The following is a 17,736-nucleotide window of genomic DNA, read 5'->3' as shown; positions in this document are numbered from 1 at the left end:
GAGGAAGGCTTCGGCCGCGTACCCAGTCTCAGCCACTCCCACCGGTCCTCCCACTTGTCAATCATGTCTTTCCTCTTGTCCGTCAACTGTAGCAACTTTTCTTTAATCTGAGGGCGAGAAAAAAGGTTTTAAGAGAAGATTTCAAAATGTGTTCAGGCGGTTGTGGAGACACAAACATCAGGAGCGTCTTCCTGAAATCAAGCCGGATTCAGCCGCTCTGGCGATGAGATTTGTTCACGTTTAACCATAGAGGTCAAAGGTCAGGTTATATTAAATATCAAAGGATATAACTGTTTAATCCAACTTGACATGCACACGGATACAAAAAGGTGAGAAATAAATCCCAAAACGGCAGATTGAAACCGTCAAAGCTCGCGTCTCTACCTCCTCTGACGCGTAGTGCTTCCTGGCCAGCAGAGCTTTGCCCAGCTCGATGGAGGCCGTGAAGCTGTCGTTTCGGGCGTCGATCTCCGCCTTGATGCCCTGGTGGTTGTTCATCAGCAGCTCCACCGACGACACGTCGCTGAGGACGAGGACAGACGCACACAGACGCACACAGACGCACACAAACGCAACAATGAGCGAGAAGAGGACACGTTGAAACTCCTCAGATTGTTTGAGAGGAAACACAAACTTCAGCTGATGCTGTTTTTGTTTGAGTCGACCAGAAAGAAACACGAGACCATAAAATGAGATTTTTGATAAGTTTGTCTCGTCATCAAGACAAATAAAATGTATTTATTTACTTAATGTGCGTCTTTTTTCCCCTTCAAATACGTTACCATCACTTTCTTTTCACTCTTTTTCCATCTGCTTTGCTGTTATTTGAGGGACAGCAGCTAAACGAAGCTACTAAAATACCTTTTATTGTAATATTTCTTTGTATTTTCTGTGGTTTTAGTGGAGGAAATTCTCTAAACTCCCTGGTGTGATTCAAACCCACCAGTCAAAATGTCCCATAAAAAGACTCACGGCCCTCCCTCTGACCCCCGAGATATGAAAACACAACTAATGAGCAGAATCGAAATGGCGCATTTTGACTTTTTTCGTGTTAATATGTCGGAGTAAAACAAGTGAAACGCTGCAGACGAACAGAAGAAACATGGACGCGTCAGAAGCCTCCTCGTCTTCCTCACCGGGGCTTCTCCTGGGCCTCGATCAGCCGGATGACGTCCTCCATCCACAGCATCAGGTCGCGCACCATGCTGAAGAAGCGGAACTTGTCTCCGGTCTCGACCAGCTTCACCCGCCGGCCCTCCGCCGCCTCCAGCAGGTTCTTCCAGGCCTCGAGGACCTGAAGGGAGGAGGTGGAGGAGGGAGAGGAGGAGGGAGGAGGTGACATGACAGATGTCAGACTTCAGAAGCTGGGCTCCTATAACACACGTGTGTTTCCTAAGAGCCTCCATCATGAAGGAGCGGCCTGAAGGGCAGCTAGTGCGGGGGATTCGTTACTTAGCATGAAGCTAATTCATCACTGGGTTGATAACACATTATTGTTAGAAGGCGCATGAGGTTGCAGAGTCTTGCACATGTCCAGCACCGTCACCGGGGAGCTGCAGGGGAGCGCGGCAGCCCGGGGGAAATGAACAAATAAATAGCATCAAAGCAAAAACTATTGCATTGCTATGAGCGGATTGCAGCAATGCAGTTGTCCTCTTAGCATCTCTGGATGTATTGGGTCATTGTAGGCGATGCAGGGCAAAAAGAAACAGCCATTTTATTTGCTCCATTAACAGTTTTATCCTCGTAACGTGGAATTAAATACAGGACTTTATCCTCTCAGCGAAACCCCCGCCTCTATGTTTATAGTGGATTATGTTCGCTCGCATCTCCACCCGCTCAATCTGAGCGCTGCATAATCTGCCGGACACTCGTTTAGCTCCTTTAGCACCGGAGCTGAACAGTTATCGACAGCATAGCGAGCCGCTTGCAAGATTATTTTAGTGCCTGTCGAGTTAATCATGTTTGCACCTTTTTTTTTTGTTGCAGATTTGGATGAGGCGGGACTTTAACCTGTTCACTGCCACACAACCGACGGTTAGCTTGACTAGCTAACTAATTAAGCAATGAGAGGTGAAGCTCCGACGAGTAATGGCCGACCCCGTGAGCTGAAGCTAACCTCTCGGTTACGCTGTCAGTCAGGGTGAACGGTAGATTTCGGTGCGAGTTTGACAACAAGTCAGATTATTAACCTGGGCTATTAATCTGTTAGCATGCTAATGCTAGCTTCTGACAGCTAAATGAGGATGACGACCGGACAGCGGAGATTATTCACAGACGCTACGGTTAGCCAGCAACTAAGTTACAAATCTGAAACCAAAAAAAACATTTAAAATCAACCATCTTTGAACAATTTGTCAAACAACGTCAACAAAAGATGATCCTCTCCAGACGGAGCAGTACATCTGCACAGAATATTTTAACATCGTTGATGGAAACGAGGCTGCAGTGGGCTAAAAGCGATAATTTGCCAGCTAACAAGCAACTACATTTAAGCAAATGCGCAACAAAAACATTCGATTGCACCAATGTGTGCAGCCATGACATTAAAAATGCACCTTAAAATCTTTTTTTTTTAAAAAGCTAGACGCTTAAAAGGCCTCCAATTTCATGTTTCTTGGACTAACCAGACCTGAACTGGATTTGCAAACTACTCGTAGTGTTTGTTTTCACCGCCTCAGAGACGCAGGCGGGTGGTGTTTACAGCCTGACGGCGAGCTCAGAAAGACGCCAAACAAATTGTTCCAGTATTTGCAAATCACCAGGTGTGTGACGGAGATCGGGGCCAAAACGGCACCAAAAAAAAAAAACGACTAAAATGTCACGAAGAATGAATCGACATTTTAGTCGAAATGTTAAAAGAAAGTCTGGAACTGCAGCCAAAATGAAGACTGATGCAAAGCCAATGCTTTTGGTAAACGGAGTCTCACCTCTCCCTTTCTCTTCTGGCGGACAGGGGAGGATATGCAGGGAAACGGACATACAGGGAATGGTCAAAAACAACAACGCCATCAAGAAACACTCAACACTCCGCTTGTCTGGAGCCACGACGGGAGAGTCCACTCGGATATGAGATTATTATGATCACGACACAAAACATCTGAAAGGGTTTCAGGTGTAGATTTTATGATGAGTTTGCAAAATCCTCTTGAAGAAAAATCACTATTTCTTTCTTATTTCTTTGGATGAAGACGCAAGCAGCTGAGATGTTTATAAAATACCCCAAAAAAAAATGAAAGACAGTTTTTTTGGGCTGCTGGAAATGTCACATCCTGTCATCAACCGCAGCTTTAACGTTTGGAGGTGACATTAACACAAAATATAAGAAAATTACTTTAAGGATTCCTTAAACTTTTGGAAACCGTGCGCCAAAATCCTGCCGGCCCCATTTTAAGTCCCAGCATGCCCAATTCAGACAATTTTTTGGGCATAAAATACGTATTTTTTCCCCATTTTTGAACCGAATGACACAGTTTTCTGACTGAAACTCCTTCCTAACAGACCCAGACTTTGTTTTATTGTGATTTTTGTTGCAGATTCTGATTCTTTAGGTCCTAATCTTTCCAAAAAGGTGTCTTATTGACGCTCCAGGAGGCTTTTTTGGGGGCATTTGGCTCATATTAAGCTGGAAGTTAATCTTTATGATCAAAATATATTTTTGAAAGTGATTTTTTTTGCAGATATACATTTTTTTCCAAGACTTTACTGAACAAATACATACAATAAACACAAGTATTGGAATTAATTCGGGGTGAAGGCCACTAACGCTCACGTCTGTGGACAGAAACCATGAAGGAGGAGACGTTCTCCTGCATTTTGACCACGCCCTGCAGGACTTCACGCGTCTATAATCTCCTGTCAGAGTCGTAGGATCATGAATTGGCGGTTTAAAGGGCATCGCCACGTGTTTTATCCTCTTTTACCAACGAGCGTATCCTTCACCTCATCACAGATTCCTCTACATCCTGTTGCGTTAGTCTCCCGTCGTCACGTCGGGGCGCAGGAACAGTGCAAAGTTAGTGCAGCAGCAGTGCAGCATGCATGAGGAACAGTCTCCTCTTCAACACCAGTGCAAAGGCCCAGTTCACTGTCGATGCACCAGTAAGAGAAGCAGCTCGTCTACCAGCTTCACATGGAGGCCGTCGATACGAAACACTGAATTCAAAGTAAACCGAGTCCTGATGCGGCCCGACGCTCACCTCTCCTTCTCTCTTCTGGATGTCGTCGGCTTTGTCTCCGGCGTACGCCGACTGCAGGCGAACGGCGTCCTCCTGAAGCTGCCGCACCTGAGAGAGGAGAGGAGGGAGAGGAGGAAGAGGAGGTTCAGGTTGGTCGAGAACACGCGGAAAACAATTTACAAAACGTCAGCGCCACAAGCGGGCGGATCACGAGAGCTGAGAACGTCACACAGGCAGGTTCATACACGTTGACCAATGGACTTCCATGACTTTTAACCACATTTCCAAGACTTTTAACCAACTTTTTATGAGTTTTCACCAAATTTCCATGACTTTAAGCCACATTCCCAAGACTTTTAACAACTTTTTTTGGACTTTCAACGCAATTTCCATGACTTAACCAAATTTTTATGACCTCTAACCAATTTTCATGACGTTTAACCAAATTTCCAAGACTTTTAACATTTTTTTATGACTTTCAACGCAATTTCCATGACTTTTAACCAAATATTTATGACTTTTAACCAATTTTAATGACTTTTAACCAAATATTTATGACTTTTAACCAATTTTCATGACTTTTAACCAAATTTCCAAGACTTAACCAATTTTTCATAACTTTTGACCAAATTTGGACTTTAGACCACATTTCATGACTTTAAACCATTTTTTATGACTTAACCAAATTTTCATGACTTTTAACCATTTTTTTTTAAAATGACTTTTAACCAAATCCCATGACTTCCCAGGTTTATTCCCAATGCCGCCTCGCACCAGTCCTAAATAGAGCTCCCGCACCTGTGTTCCCAGCGCCTGGATGTCGTGCTCGAAGGTGGTGTGCATCCTCTGCAGCGTCTCCACCGTGTTCTGGTCGCGGCCCAGCTCCTCGGGCAGCTTCTTGTGTTTGTCCAGGATGCGGTTGAGGATCTCCTTGGCGTCGTGGTAGAACTTGTGGAGCTCGAAGGAGGCGGCGAGGATCTGCGTGCGGGTGTCGATGAGCTCCAGCAGGTCGGCCCAGGCCTCGTTCAGGCCGTCCTTCCACTCGGCGATGGTGGCGGCGTCGCCGTGGCCGGTGTTGATCAGCTCGTCCGCCTGCTGGTTGACGGTGTCCACGCGCTCCTGGCCGATGTTGCCGGTGTCGCGGGCGAACTCTCTGAAGCGCTCCTGCAGCATCTGAAGGAGGACGAAGGAGGCGACTCGTTTCAGAGAGCAGTGAAGTACAGCGCTCTAATGTTTGGACATTATTAACACAAAATATAAGCAAACTACTTTGAGGAGGATTCCTTAACCTTTTGGAAACCGTGCGCCAAAATCCTCCCGCTCCCGTTTTAATACCCAGCATGCCCCATTCAGACAATCTTTTGGCATAAAATACGTAATATTTTTCTATTTTTTAACTGAACGACACAGTTTTTTGACTGAAACTCCTTCCTAACAGACCAAGACTTTTTTTTATTGTGATTTTTGTTCCAGATTCTGATTCTTTAGGTCCTAATCTTTCCAAAAAGGTGTCTTATTGACGCTCCAGGAGGCTTTTTTGGGGAATCTGGCTCATATCATGTTGGATGTTTATAGTTATTAATAAAATATCTTTTAAAATTGATTTTTTTGCAGATATACATTTTTTCCCCAAGACTTTGCTGAACAAATACACACAATAAACACAAGTTTTGGGATTCATTACGACTAACACAGTAGAAAAACGAGGTCTGGAGCCAAAACTTGGTTCTACAGTTTTAAACTGGTTTAAGTACAAATTTAAAATAATTCTAAAGACACATTACGGAACTAAATGAAATGTTTTACGGCGTAAAAATAAACAGGAACAAAGAAACGGGTCTAAAAGACCTCAAACGTATATTTAACATGTATTATTATGACCGACATAAACAACCACGATAATACATCCGCCATAAACTAAAAACATCCGCTTTTGACGTTTTCCTCAATCATTTTCAGAGAAATCTGAACTAATAATTTAGAAATAAAATGTCTAACCGTTTCCTAACGATCACTGAAACGAAAAAAAATCATGCAAATCATTGACACCATTAGTGTCCATTGAAAGTACCTAAAAACATCCTCTCAAATAAAAAATGGCGGCTGGCGGCGCTCGCGTCGCGCGTACCGTGACGTGCTCGTAGTCCTGCCCCAGCTCGTGGGACCCGGCCACCACCTCGCGCTCGGCGATCCACTGCTCCAGGTCGTCCACCTCCCGGTTCAGCTGGAAGAGACGCAGCCGCTCGTCCAGCTTCCCCCGGCGCTCCTCCGACAGGTCCTTCAGCCCGGCGTACAGCTTGTCCACCTGAGACTGACGCATGCCGATCCGCTCGCTGAGCGACGAAGACGAGGAGGAGGAGGAGGACAGGAAGTCAGGGATCGTGGTTCATTATTATTCTTCTCGCTCTCTTCAATGTCCCTTGTTCCTTCTCGTTTCCTTGTTTTGACCTCCACTTGTACTCGTTTCCTTTCCTTCATCTACGTCTCCTTCTCTTCACCCTTTCATTCCTCGTCTGCTTCCTTATTTTCTTTACTTCGTCTCATTTTAAAGCTCAGTTTATTGCTCCCTTCGTTGTTTCCCTGCACATTTTTAAAGTGTAAAAAGCTTCCTGCTTGAAGGAAAAAACTAAACTTGACCTTTGACCTGTGAGGTTATCATATTTATCATATCATAGCAATACTATTATCATAAATCATATGTATCACAGCAATACTATCATCATATTTCTGTGCAATACTGTTTTTTTTAGCCTCATTATTTACCTTAAGTTCATCTAAAATAAGCTTTCCCTTGTAGATAATAACTGTGATCTGTGCGTCCTCACCTGTCGGGGTGCTCGGCGGCCACCAGGCCTCGGCTGGTGCCGGACAGCTGGTGCACGGTGTCGGCGTAGTCCTCCACCGCCTGCTCCAGGATGTGATGCTTCTTCAGCATCGCCACCGAACTCTGCTCGTCCTGAGAGACACGGACAAGTTTTAAAAAGTTAGAATATGAGACAGAATATTTACCGTAAGTTTCACACATTATCATTCATGAGAGTAACAAAGACCGGCAGTCTGACGCTAACCGCTAACCGCGGCTAACTAACCAAACTAAAACTGAGGAACTGAGGGGTGAAGCAACAACTAAAACCAAGAAAGAAGAAGAAATGCTGCGTCCGTCCTCCTGGTGGTGCCAGAGTTCAGCTCAGGGGATCGTCCTTTGTACGGTGGCTGTTTTGGGACATTTCAGACTCGTCGTCTCAGGTCACTTGTGAGTTACAATCATTAGCTTGAGCGCACAAGACAGGAGATTTGTTTGTTTACTGGTTTGTGTTTACGAAGCCCAACACCAGAGTGGGAACATAACAAAGTACATTGACTCAAGTACTTTACTAAAGTACATATGTGAGGTATTATTTACTTTCCAGTTCTACTCCGTTACATCGCATGCTGTACTTCTTACTGCCCGACATTTAGTTTGACAGCTTAACTTTACAAAATCTATATTTTTGCACACACAAACACATGTGGAACTTGTAAAATATGATATTTTGTTCAGTTGAAATTAATTGTCAACCATTTTTATAATTATTCAAAAAATAAAAGTCATTTTTTCACGTAAAACATGTTTCCTACTTCTCAAATGTGAAAATTCAGCACTAAAAATGATTCAAATATTATTTATATTCATATTATACATAAAATATGAAGGACTTCTACTTTACATTTAGAGATGGATGTGTGGGGGACTACAAAGCATACAAAAATACTCCTTAACAGTATTTTTACAGTGTGATATTCACACTTTTAACTTAAGTGAAGGACCTGAAAGCTTCCCCTTCTCCTGCTGCCGACCCCTCTGACCTCTGACCCCTGCGGCCTCACCTTGGCCTTCTCCTCCGACATCATGTAGAGCTCCTGCTCGCTCATCCAGGCCTCGGCCTCGGCGGCGTCAAAGTAGTACTGCTGGGCCTCGTGGGCCTCGCTGAGGCGCGTGTGCCGCTTCTCCGTCTCCTTGCGGATCTGCTCCCAGAGCGCCTGCAGCTCGGCGAGGCGCCGCCGGATGGCGTCGGCCGTCGGGCCGTTCTCCCGGAGGACGTGCTGGCTGCGCTCGAAGATGTCGTCGTAGCGCGGCTGGTGGCCCTGGATCTCCTTCTGCAGGGTCTGAGCCGCGGGGGGGAGGAAGAGGAGGAGGAGGAGGAGGAGGAGGGACGTCAAGCTCCATGGTTGTAGTTTTTATTGACTTTATCTACTGTGATGTTCTGCTGGCGTACCTGGTTCTTCTTGATGAGCAGCTGCACCGTCTGCAGGTTGTTCCCGTGGTCGGTGGACGTGGCCAGAGCCATGCGCTCCTCCACCCACAGCTGCAGGAGGAAGGTTCACGTTAACACCGCCCCCGCCCGTTATCATCTTTCTCAGCGTCAGCCGCTCGTCCTCTACTCACGATCTCGTCCTCCACGTCCCGGTTGAACTGGTGGATCTCGCGGGACGCCATGAGGTTGTCCCGCCTCCTCTGCAGCGGGTCCTGGAGCGACTGGAACTTCTTCTCCACGCCGATCCTCTGGCCGTCCACCTCCTCGGAGCCCTTGCCCTCCTGGCTGAGGGCCTGCGACTGGCCGCGCAGCTCGCCCACCTCCTTCTGACGCACCTCCACCTGGCTCTCCAGGATCTGCAGGCCGGGAGGTCAGACGGGGAGAAGAAGTGTTGTTTGAGGAGATAAGAGATACAATAATCCTTTATTGGTCCCTCAGCAGCTCACAAGTAAATAAGATTTAAAAAATCAAGTAATTCAAAAATACAAAAAAGTCAATAAAAGAAATTGCAGTAGAAATAACTATAGATGAAATATGAAAAAATTAAATAAAAGTTAATTAATTTAAAAAAAGATTTAATAAAAAAAATAAAATAAAAAAATTATAAAAAAGATTAAATAAAAAAAATAAATAAAATTTAAAAAAAATTAAAGAAAAATTAATTAATTTTAAAAAAAAGATTTAATAAAAAAAATTTAAAAAAAATTATAAAAAAGATTAAATAAAAAAAAATAAAAAATAAAAAATAAAAAAAAAAATTAAAGAAAAAAATACATAACTATATATACACACACAATTGTATAAACAAATAATAAACACAATGACATACTAAAAAGTAATGTGTAACTGTAACAGAAGCATCAACTATTTGGTCTCCATTAAAAAAAAACAACAGATTTCCCAAAAGATAAAAGATGCTTCAGAAGCGTCGTCTCGTCTCCTCGACGCAGGAAAAACCTCCAAAAACTGACTTGTATACGAAAAATCTAAATCAAAGTGCGTGTGATGTTCCAGCGAACCGACAGTCTGCAACGGCTTCACCACATAAAACACACACACACACACACACACACACACACACACACACACACACACACACACACACACACACAGGTTTGTTCTGAGATGAAATGAGAACAGAGAGGAAGAGGAAGAGGAGGTAGAACAGATCAAACACTCTGCTGCTGATCTCCCTCCAACACACACACACACACACACACACACACACACACACAATAAATTACAGATCTCAAGAGAAGACGGATGATAAGAGAAGTAAAGCTTCTCTAATCGACTGAAAATAACAACATCGTCCATCACACGGCTTCACACTCAATTCTGTCCGTTACTGGTGGGTGGACACACACACACACACACACACACACACACACACACACTTCAGATTCAGTGTGGGCTCGTAACACATCAAATGAGAGATTACATAAGAGCTGTGTGTGAGTGCGTGTTCCCAGCTAAGACTTTGTGGATATGAAAGTGTGTGTGTGTGTGTGTGTGTGTGTGTGTGTGTGTGTGTGTGTGTGTGTGTGTGTGGCTTATGTAAAGGGGGGTTAGACTCACTCCTTTCATCACAGTAAAAAAGCGCTTTGGATCACAGAAATAAACCAAAAAGAAATATTAATTTCACAACTGTGATATTTTTTTTGCAGATATAAGCCCCAGTGCACAAATGCATTCAGGTATTATCCATCGGCGTCCATTTCAATATTAAATATTGCAATTTAGAAGCAGAGTGATGTGCGTAGGTTAATTAAAACGCTCCCTCAGGGTCTGAACCAACACTTCAGTTATAGGATCTCTGAAGCTCATGGGAGCTTAACGAGGACGAGGAAGACTTAAAGTCCTGCACACTGCTTTGTGAGGAGTTGATGTTTAGCATCTTTAACGTTCTCCATCTTGATTTAGCACGTTAGCATCAAACAGCTAAAGCCTCATATCATCTTCAGCTGCAACAAAAAAAACAAAACACTATGAACATTCAGCATGATATGAGCCAGATTCCCTTAAAAAAAGCCTCCTGGAGCGTCAATAAGACACCTTTTTGGAAAGATTATGACCTAAAGAGTCAAAATCTGCAACAAAAATCACAATAAAACAAAGTCTTGGCCTGTTAGGAAGAAGTTTCAGTCAAAAAACTGTGTCGTTCGTTTCAAAAATGGAAAAATATGACGTATTTTATGCCAAAAGATTGTCTGAATGGGGCATGCTGGGACTTAAAATGGCCGCAGGAAGATTTCCACACGGTCTCCAAAGGGTTAAAGGGATCACACGCCAAAAGATATTTGGATTTCACATCCACGAAAGTGGAAGAGAAACCGAGAGGCTTTACAGGAAGTTCAGTCAAACTGACACAGGAAGTACTTCTCGAGCTTTTCCTGTAAAACATCTGGACGAAGCGCGGTCGCTCCTCACCTGCTGCTTCTTCAGCAGGATGTTGACGGAGGTGAGGTCTTTGCCGTAGTCGTCGGACTGCAGCTGCCCGTCCAGGCCGGCCAGCCACTTGTCCAGGTCGGCGCAGCTCTGGGTGAAGAGCTCCGCCTTGTTGGCGTCAAACAGACACTTGGCCTTGGTCTGGGTGGTGGACTCCAGCTCCTCCCACATGGCCTTCAGGGACGCCAGCTTCTCCTTCACCATGGCCTCCGTCTCCGGCTTCTCCGCCATCAGCGCCTGCCCGTCCTGAAAGACAGCGCCGGTTGGTGAGCGGTGTGTAAAGTCAGTGTCAGTAGAGACGCTGCTGTATTTAAAATACAAGTGAAGGTCTCCAAGTAGCCAAACACTAGAAAATGTAATAAAGAAATGGAGAAAGATCTTTCTTATATTTTAGTGGAGTGATAAAAGAAACAATTTCCTGTCTTTTTAAAATAAAAATCTTCATTTTCTACTTATAGGAAGCTTAAGAGGAAATATAAAAGATCTATTTAGAATAAACTGCTCCAACAAATGTCACTGCAGGTAATAAACTCATTTAATATCTAAAAAAAATGTTGTCTCCAGAGTTCTTTTTCCCTGTGTTTGAGTCATAGTAGGAGCCCCAAATTAATTCCAATACTTGTGTTTATTGTATGTATTTGTTCAGCAAAGTCTCGGGAAAAAAATGTATATCTGCAAAAAAATCACTTTTATACAATATTTTGAAAATAACTACGAACATCCAGCATGATATGAGCCAGATTCCCCAAAAAAGCCTCCTGGAGCGTCAATAAGACACCTTTTTGGAAAGATTAGGACCTAAAGAATCAGAATCTGCAACAAACATCACAATAAAACAAAGTCTTGTCCTGTTAGGAAGGAGTTTCAGTCAGAAAACTGTGTCGTTTTTACAAAAAATACGCATTTCAAGCCAAAAAGATTGTCTGAATGGGGCATGCTGGGTATTAAAATGGCCGCGGGAGGTTTTCTAAAAGGTTAATTAAAGGACATGTTTGGTTGGCAGTCGTTTAACAGGGCTGTTGACCCTTAAATGAGCCGAAGGACATTTGCTGAACAACACACAACACTGTCTTCCCCCCATTCCTCCATCTTTTCTCCTCCCACCTTGTCGATCTTGTCCAGCCACTCCTTGTTGGACTGCAGCTCGGCCATGAAGGCCTGGTGCTTCAGCCACTTGCTGTGGAGGTTCCTGGCCTCGTCGTACGACATGTCCTGAGCCGTCAGCATCTTCTCGTTGATCCACAGCGACAGCTGGAGACGCACAGAGGAGGCGGTGATGTCTCTGAGAGACTGCAGGTTTTACTGCAACCGACTCAGTGTCAGGTGAGTGTGTGTCCTTTACCTCCTGGCAGTCCTGCAGGAACCTCTGCAGGTCTCTGTTGTCCTTCAGCCTCGACAGCAGGTCGCTGGCGGCCGCTCGGTTCTTCTTGTGCCTGAGAGACAATTATCAATATATTCATAATGTGTAGCAGTTTTTCCTTGTAGATTTAGAACATTGAAATACTTCCAGAAGTGTTAACGATGACGTTTCATCCAGTAGTTTATCTTTTATAGAGCGTTAAAGATCATTATTAGCCGAATAGGCTAATAATTATTTATATTACAGACGAGGACTGCAACAACAAATCAAAAAAAAAAATCGATTATTAAAAAAGTTAGCAACGAATTTCATGATCAATAACGTAGCAGCTAGGCTAACCGTGGTCGCTAGCTCGCTAGCTAGTCGTTTATTCCCTAATGGGTTAATAACGTCTTATTGAAGCGTGTGTGTGTGTCTGTGAGTGTGTGTCTGTGAGTGAGTGTGTGTGTGTGTGTGAGTGTGTGCGAGTTTCTGAGTCTGTGTGTGTCTGTGAGAAAAAATGATCAACCGATTAATCGATTATTAAAATCATAGTGAGTTGCAGCTCTTTTATGGATTCATCTGTAATGTTTAAAAGAAAAATCCAAACTGTCACTGAAATGAAGAAACATCTGGCTGAAAATTAAAACGATCATTTAGCGTTTCCTCACAATAACACACATTAAACGTGGTAACAAACTCACCTCTGGTCGATGGAGTCCACCTTCTCCTGAGCGCGCTCCGCGTTGATGTTGCCGTCGGTCACCAGGCGGCGCCCGGTGTCCAGCACGCCGCCGATCTTCTCCTCGTTGGCGTCCATGGTGGTCATGAAGTCCTCCTGCTTCTTGATGGCGGCCTCGGCCGCCTCCAGAGTGGCGGGCATCTCCGTGTGAGCCAGCACGTACTCCTGAGGCACAAAACCACTTCTGTTGCTCACGCGAACAACAACTTATTGCTTCTTCTCTCGTTCCATAACTTCTCTCTTTCCTAAAGGTCAGAGGCTGCCACCCGGTGGACAGCGCGCGTCATTACAGCCGCGTGTTCAGGTGATTAAAATGTAGGACGTCAGCAAGTAGACCAACGACATGAGGAGACAATAATGATGATGATGATGATGATGATGATGATGATGATGATGATGAAGGTCGGACCCTTCACGGCTCCTCTTGCTTCACTCGGGGAAACGATGACAACGTCAAAATGTTCAACACAATATTTGAGGAGACTTGGATGAAATTTAGGAGTAAAAAAGAGAAATCTCTTTTCTGTAATTTGTAAGTATGTATGACTTTAAATAAAAGTATTATTTCGTTTGAATACATACGTGTGTGTGTGTGTGTGTGTGTGTGTGTGTGTGTGTGTGTATGTATGGATGGAAGTGTGTGTATGTATGTGTATATAAGTATGTGTATATGTATATATGTAAGTGTGTGTTTGTATGCGTATATATGTATGTATGTATTAATAATGTATGTTCATATGTATGTATGTATAATAATAAAGGTTTAAAACATATAGAAAACAATGTAAATCACATGAACACGTTGGCGCAGTGAAGGACTTTGACCACTTGGTGGCAGCGTCTGACCTGCAGGTCCTGAGGCTGGATGCTCAAGAGCAGCGGGACAGAAGTTCATCTGACATACCTCAACTTCAACATTGTGTTTTTTGTGTGTTTTTTCCGGCTAACGGTCCAAACACAAAGATTTATTTATAGTTACGTCAGAATGAAAAAAAACAGGAAAATCCTCCTTGATTAAATTCTCAGTTTCTCAATTAATCAACTAATTGTTCTACAACTATCCATTTCCCTCACCGCTGATCCTGGACCAGGTCAGGTGAGGCCGGCGCCAGTGTGTGTGTGCGTGTGTGTGTGTGTGTGTGGCCCAGCCAGAGGTTCCCCCACCTGGTTGTTGAGGAAGGCCTCGGCCTGCTTGGTGTCCCTGAGGAACAGCTGGTGCGCGTGGGACTGGGACAGCAGGTTCTGCCGGTTCTCCCACATCTTGTGCAGCTCGTTCCAGCCGGTGTCGAGCGCCTGCAGCCGCTGCCGCAGGAACATGTGCTGCGCGTCCGTCTGGCCCCGCGTCACCGTCTCGCCCATGTCGCGCATCTTCTGGTAGTCCTCCTCGTAGTTTCGGATCTCGTTCTTGATGTTCTCGTGCTGCGTCAGCAGCTTCTCGGCCTCGGCCGGCGCGTTGGGCATGTCCTCCGAGGCGATGGCCGTCTGCGTCCGCGACAGCCACGACTGGAAGTCGTCCAGGTCGCGCAGGAACTGCTGCAGCTTGCTGGCCTCGCCGAGGGACTCCTCACGGTTCTTCATGGTGTCCTGGGACCAGAAGAAGACAAAAGGGGGCGGAGTCAGACCTCCATTAATGTCAGGCTGATTTTAAAATGGCTAAAAGTTGTGAGCGAACGTCTTTGACATGATGAAGGCACACGCAAAGGACACGGTAGCACAACATGTAAAGACTACTTTGGTGTTTTATTTTCTACCTCTTGACTTAAGATTTCATTAAACATGTTTTTTTTTTGTCTTTTTACTAAATGTACCAAAACACTGGTGAAGAGGATCTTGGGTAGATAATGGCACAAATATGAACATTTTAACATTTTAAAACATAAATTAAGATAAAATAATCTTTTATTAGTCCCTCAGTGGGGAAATTACAGGATTACAGCATCAAAGCTCACAAGTAAATAAGATTAAAAAAAATAAAAATTCAAGTAATATAAATAAACAGTAGAACGGTAAGATTTTTTTTTCTTAAATTAGTAGTAAAAAGAATTTTAAATATACAGATGGAATAAAAAAAATACAGAGCTTGTTCACAAGATATCGGGTCAACTGAAATGATCTCACTTCAGTGAATTCACGATTACATTTTTTAAAATTGAAATAGCTAAAAAAATTGAAATAGCTAAAAAAAAAAAAAATTGAAATAGCTAAAAAGTTGAAATAGCTAAAGGTTCATTTTCAAGCAGAAGAAACTGGCGCACCTTTCTTTCTTTTACTCAGAGCACAAGATGACTAAAAAAGAAGAAGAGATCTTCCTCACCTTCATCTCGCCCCAGACGCCGGTGATCCCGTCCAGGCGGCCCTTGATGGCGTCGGACTGGTCCGGGTGCTCCGAGGCCAGGCGGTCCGCCTCCTTGCCCAGGTCGCCCAGCTTGTCCTCGATGGCGGCCAGGTCGCGCTCCATGCCCGTCAGCTTCCTCTGCAGCGCCATGACGCCGGCCAGGTCGTTGCCCAGCTCCTGCGTGGACTCGATCACCTGCGGGGAGGACGGGTTGGATTACAGGTGCGGCAACAAGGTGCAGCCGGGACTGTGCTTCCCTTCATGAACACACACCTTGGTCTTCTCTTTAATCCAGGACTTGGTCTCGTTGCACTCCAGGTGGTAGTTCTGGACTCCCAGGGCGGAGCTCAGGCTGTCCTTCTTCTGGTCCACCAGGTCTCTGAACTGACTCCACCTGGGCGGAGGGGCGGAGACACCGTCAGCACCGAGGCAAGATTTGACTTTTTAAGTTCATTTAAAAATCGTATTTACAGTTGAAACTTTGGTTTATTTATTTCCTGTAATCAAAGTTTATCAGTTAACTTTCTCTTGACAGACATTTCAGTTAAGAAATCCTCGTTTTTGTCTGTTTAATCCAGATTAGATTGCCTGTTTATTTCTATTTAGTTACCCGACAATCAGTTTGTTCTTTCATTTAAATCCTTTCGCTTAAATTTGTTTGATTCCAGTTCACTTTAAATCCCAGTTTTGCTCAATCAATGATGTCTGTTAAGTCCTGTTTTTTAATCCCAGTTGGGACCGCTGATTAATACCATTTCATTATCATTATCAGGTGTTAATAACCGATTCATAACTTCACCTTCAGGACCCGAAGATGTTCAATTTGCTGCTTTTTTTTTTAGCAACTCATTCATGAAATGAATTCATTTAGATTATTTATCTTTATTGGACTTTTTAAACTTCTCAAAAATCATATTTACAGTTGAAACTTTGGTTTATTATGACGTGTAATCAAAGTTCATCAGTTAACTTTACCTTTAGAGACATTTCAATGAAGCAACCCGTTTAATCCAGATTAGATTGCCTGTTTAATTCTATTTAGTTACCCGATAATCACAGTTTGTTCTTTCATTTTAATCCTTTCGCTGTTCAGTTTTACTCAAAGTTAAATTAGTTTGTCATGAACTACTATACTACTAGTATAGTATAGTAAAAAATACTATAAAAAACAACAACTGTACTAACTATTATACTATACTACTAACTATAATTTGTCACTTCACTTTAATCCCAGTATTGCTCAATCAATCATGTTTGTTAAATTCTGTTTTTTAATCCCAGTTGGGACGGCTGCTTAATACCAATTCATTACCTAATTATGTATCACATATTAATCTGTTAAATCAGTGCTGAATAATAATCTAAATGCATTACATTAAATATTTAATTAGTTTCCTCTTTACTTTCACTTTATTGACCAGTGTGATCTCAGGCATTGTTTAAAGAGCTGCTAATCCCAGCATACGAGCTGGTCTAATCCCCGTGAGATTACCTGGTGTTGAGTTTGTCCTGCTGGGTTTTGATCTCCTTCTCGCTGGGATGTCCGCAGTGGATTAGTTGCCTAGCGACCTGGTTCACCACGGCGACCCGGGACGCCTGGTTGTTCATCTCCGGCTCCAGACTCTCGAACCTGCGACCAGAGAACGTGAATAATCTGTAATCTGCCTGGAAACGACTTGAAATTAAGCACACTGTTTTAACTTGTTTAATGAAGTGGTGAGTTATGACGCTAACGCACTTTAAAAGACAAGTGTTGCTCATGTTTTTAAAAGTATTTCTGGACTTTTTTTTTTTTACTATTTATACCACAAAAAAAGAAAGAAAAGCAGAAGTCCTAATTATGTAAAAAAAAGAAAGAAGTCATAATTATCATGACAATTTTTTTCTCCATTATTTATTTTTTTCTTCATGATTATTAGTTTTTGTCATAAAAAAATATATATAATTATGACAAATAAAAATTTGACTTTTTTTTCTTTCATTAAAAAAAGCCTTTTTTTTAAAAAATTGTCAAAAAAAAAGTCATGATAAAAAAAGACTTGTCATGATGACAAAAAAAGGCAGAATTTTTTGGGCAAAAGTATGACTTTTTTTGTCATAAAAAAGTACTTTGACATAAAGGATGTACATAAAATAAACAATATAAAAATGTTTAAAAAAAAATGTTCAACAGGTTTCATGACGCTGTTGATGGGAAAAAAAGAAAGTGAGGTCAGCGTGAAGCTTTTCCTGCTGAAAGCTGCTGCTGTTCACACACACACACACACACACACACACACACACACACACACACACACACACACACACACACACACACACAGTTAACCAGCGTCTGGGAAAGGATCCATGTGAGGCTTTGCGGGCAAACAATTTGGAGACAAGTGGCTGTAAACCAGATT

General features: G+C 43.2%; 1 protein-coding gene across 2 annotated transcripts in view; it reads right to left on the bottom strand.

Moving 5' to 3' along the window:
• The window catches only part of sptbn1 (spectrin, beta, non-erythrocytic 1), a 101,853-nt gene that overhangs the window by 8,826 nt on the left and 75,291 nt on the right, over positions 1–17,736 (bottom strand). For both annotated transcript variants that reach the window (XM_068567333.1, XM_068567332.1), the window contains 18 exons: positions 16,830–16,967; positions 15,611–15,731; positions 15,317–15,532; positions 14,167–14,586; positions 12,965–13,167; positions 12,264–12,354; positions 12,026–12,172; positions 10,904–11,167; positions 8,605–8,829; positions 8,435–8,524; positions 8,046–8,324; positions 7,004–7,134; positions 6,307–6,511; positions 4,977–5,351; positions 4,200–4,286; positions 1,137–1,294; positions 385–523; positions 23–107 (listed from right to left, as the gene is read on the bottom strand). In XM_068567333.1, the coding sequence (XP_068423434.1) occupies positions 23–107; positions 385–523; positions 1,137–1,294; positions 4,200–4,286; positions 4,977–5,351; positions 6,307–6,511; positions 7,004–7,134; positions 8,046–8,324; positions 8,435–8,524; positions 8,605–8,829; positions 10,904–11,167; positions 12,026–12,172; positions 12,264–12,354; positions 12,965–13,167; positions 14,167–14,586; positions 15,317–15,532; positions 15,611–15,731; positions 16,830–16,967 (3,374 nt within the window). The remainder of the gene's footprint in view (positions 1–22; positions 108–384; positions 524–1,136; positions 1,295–4,199; positions 4,287–4,976; positions 5,352–6,306; positions 6,512–7,003; positions 7,135–8,045; positions 8,325–8,434; positions 8,525–8,604; positions 8,830–10,903; positions 11,168–12,025; positions 12,173–12,263; positions 12,355–12,964; positions 13,168–14,166; positions 14,587–15,316; positions 15,533–15,610; positions 15,732–16,829; positions 16,968–17,736) is intronic.

The sequence above is a fragment of the Clinocottus analis genome, unplaced genomic scaffold (genome assembly GCF_023055335.1).
Source record: "Clinocottus analis isolate CAN_PGR_092001 unplaced genomic scaffold, fCliAna1.0.p SCAF_8, whole genome shotgun sequence".
NCBI classification, from domain to species: domain Eukaryota; kingdom Metazoa; phylum Chordata; class Actinopteri; order Perciformes; family Cottidae; genus Clinocottus; species Clinocottus analis.
The sequence above is the reverse complement of the archived record's forward strand: the minus strand, read 5'-3'. Positions and strand labels throughout refer to the sequence as shown.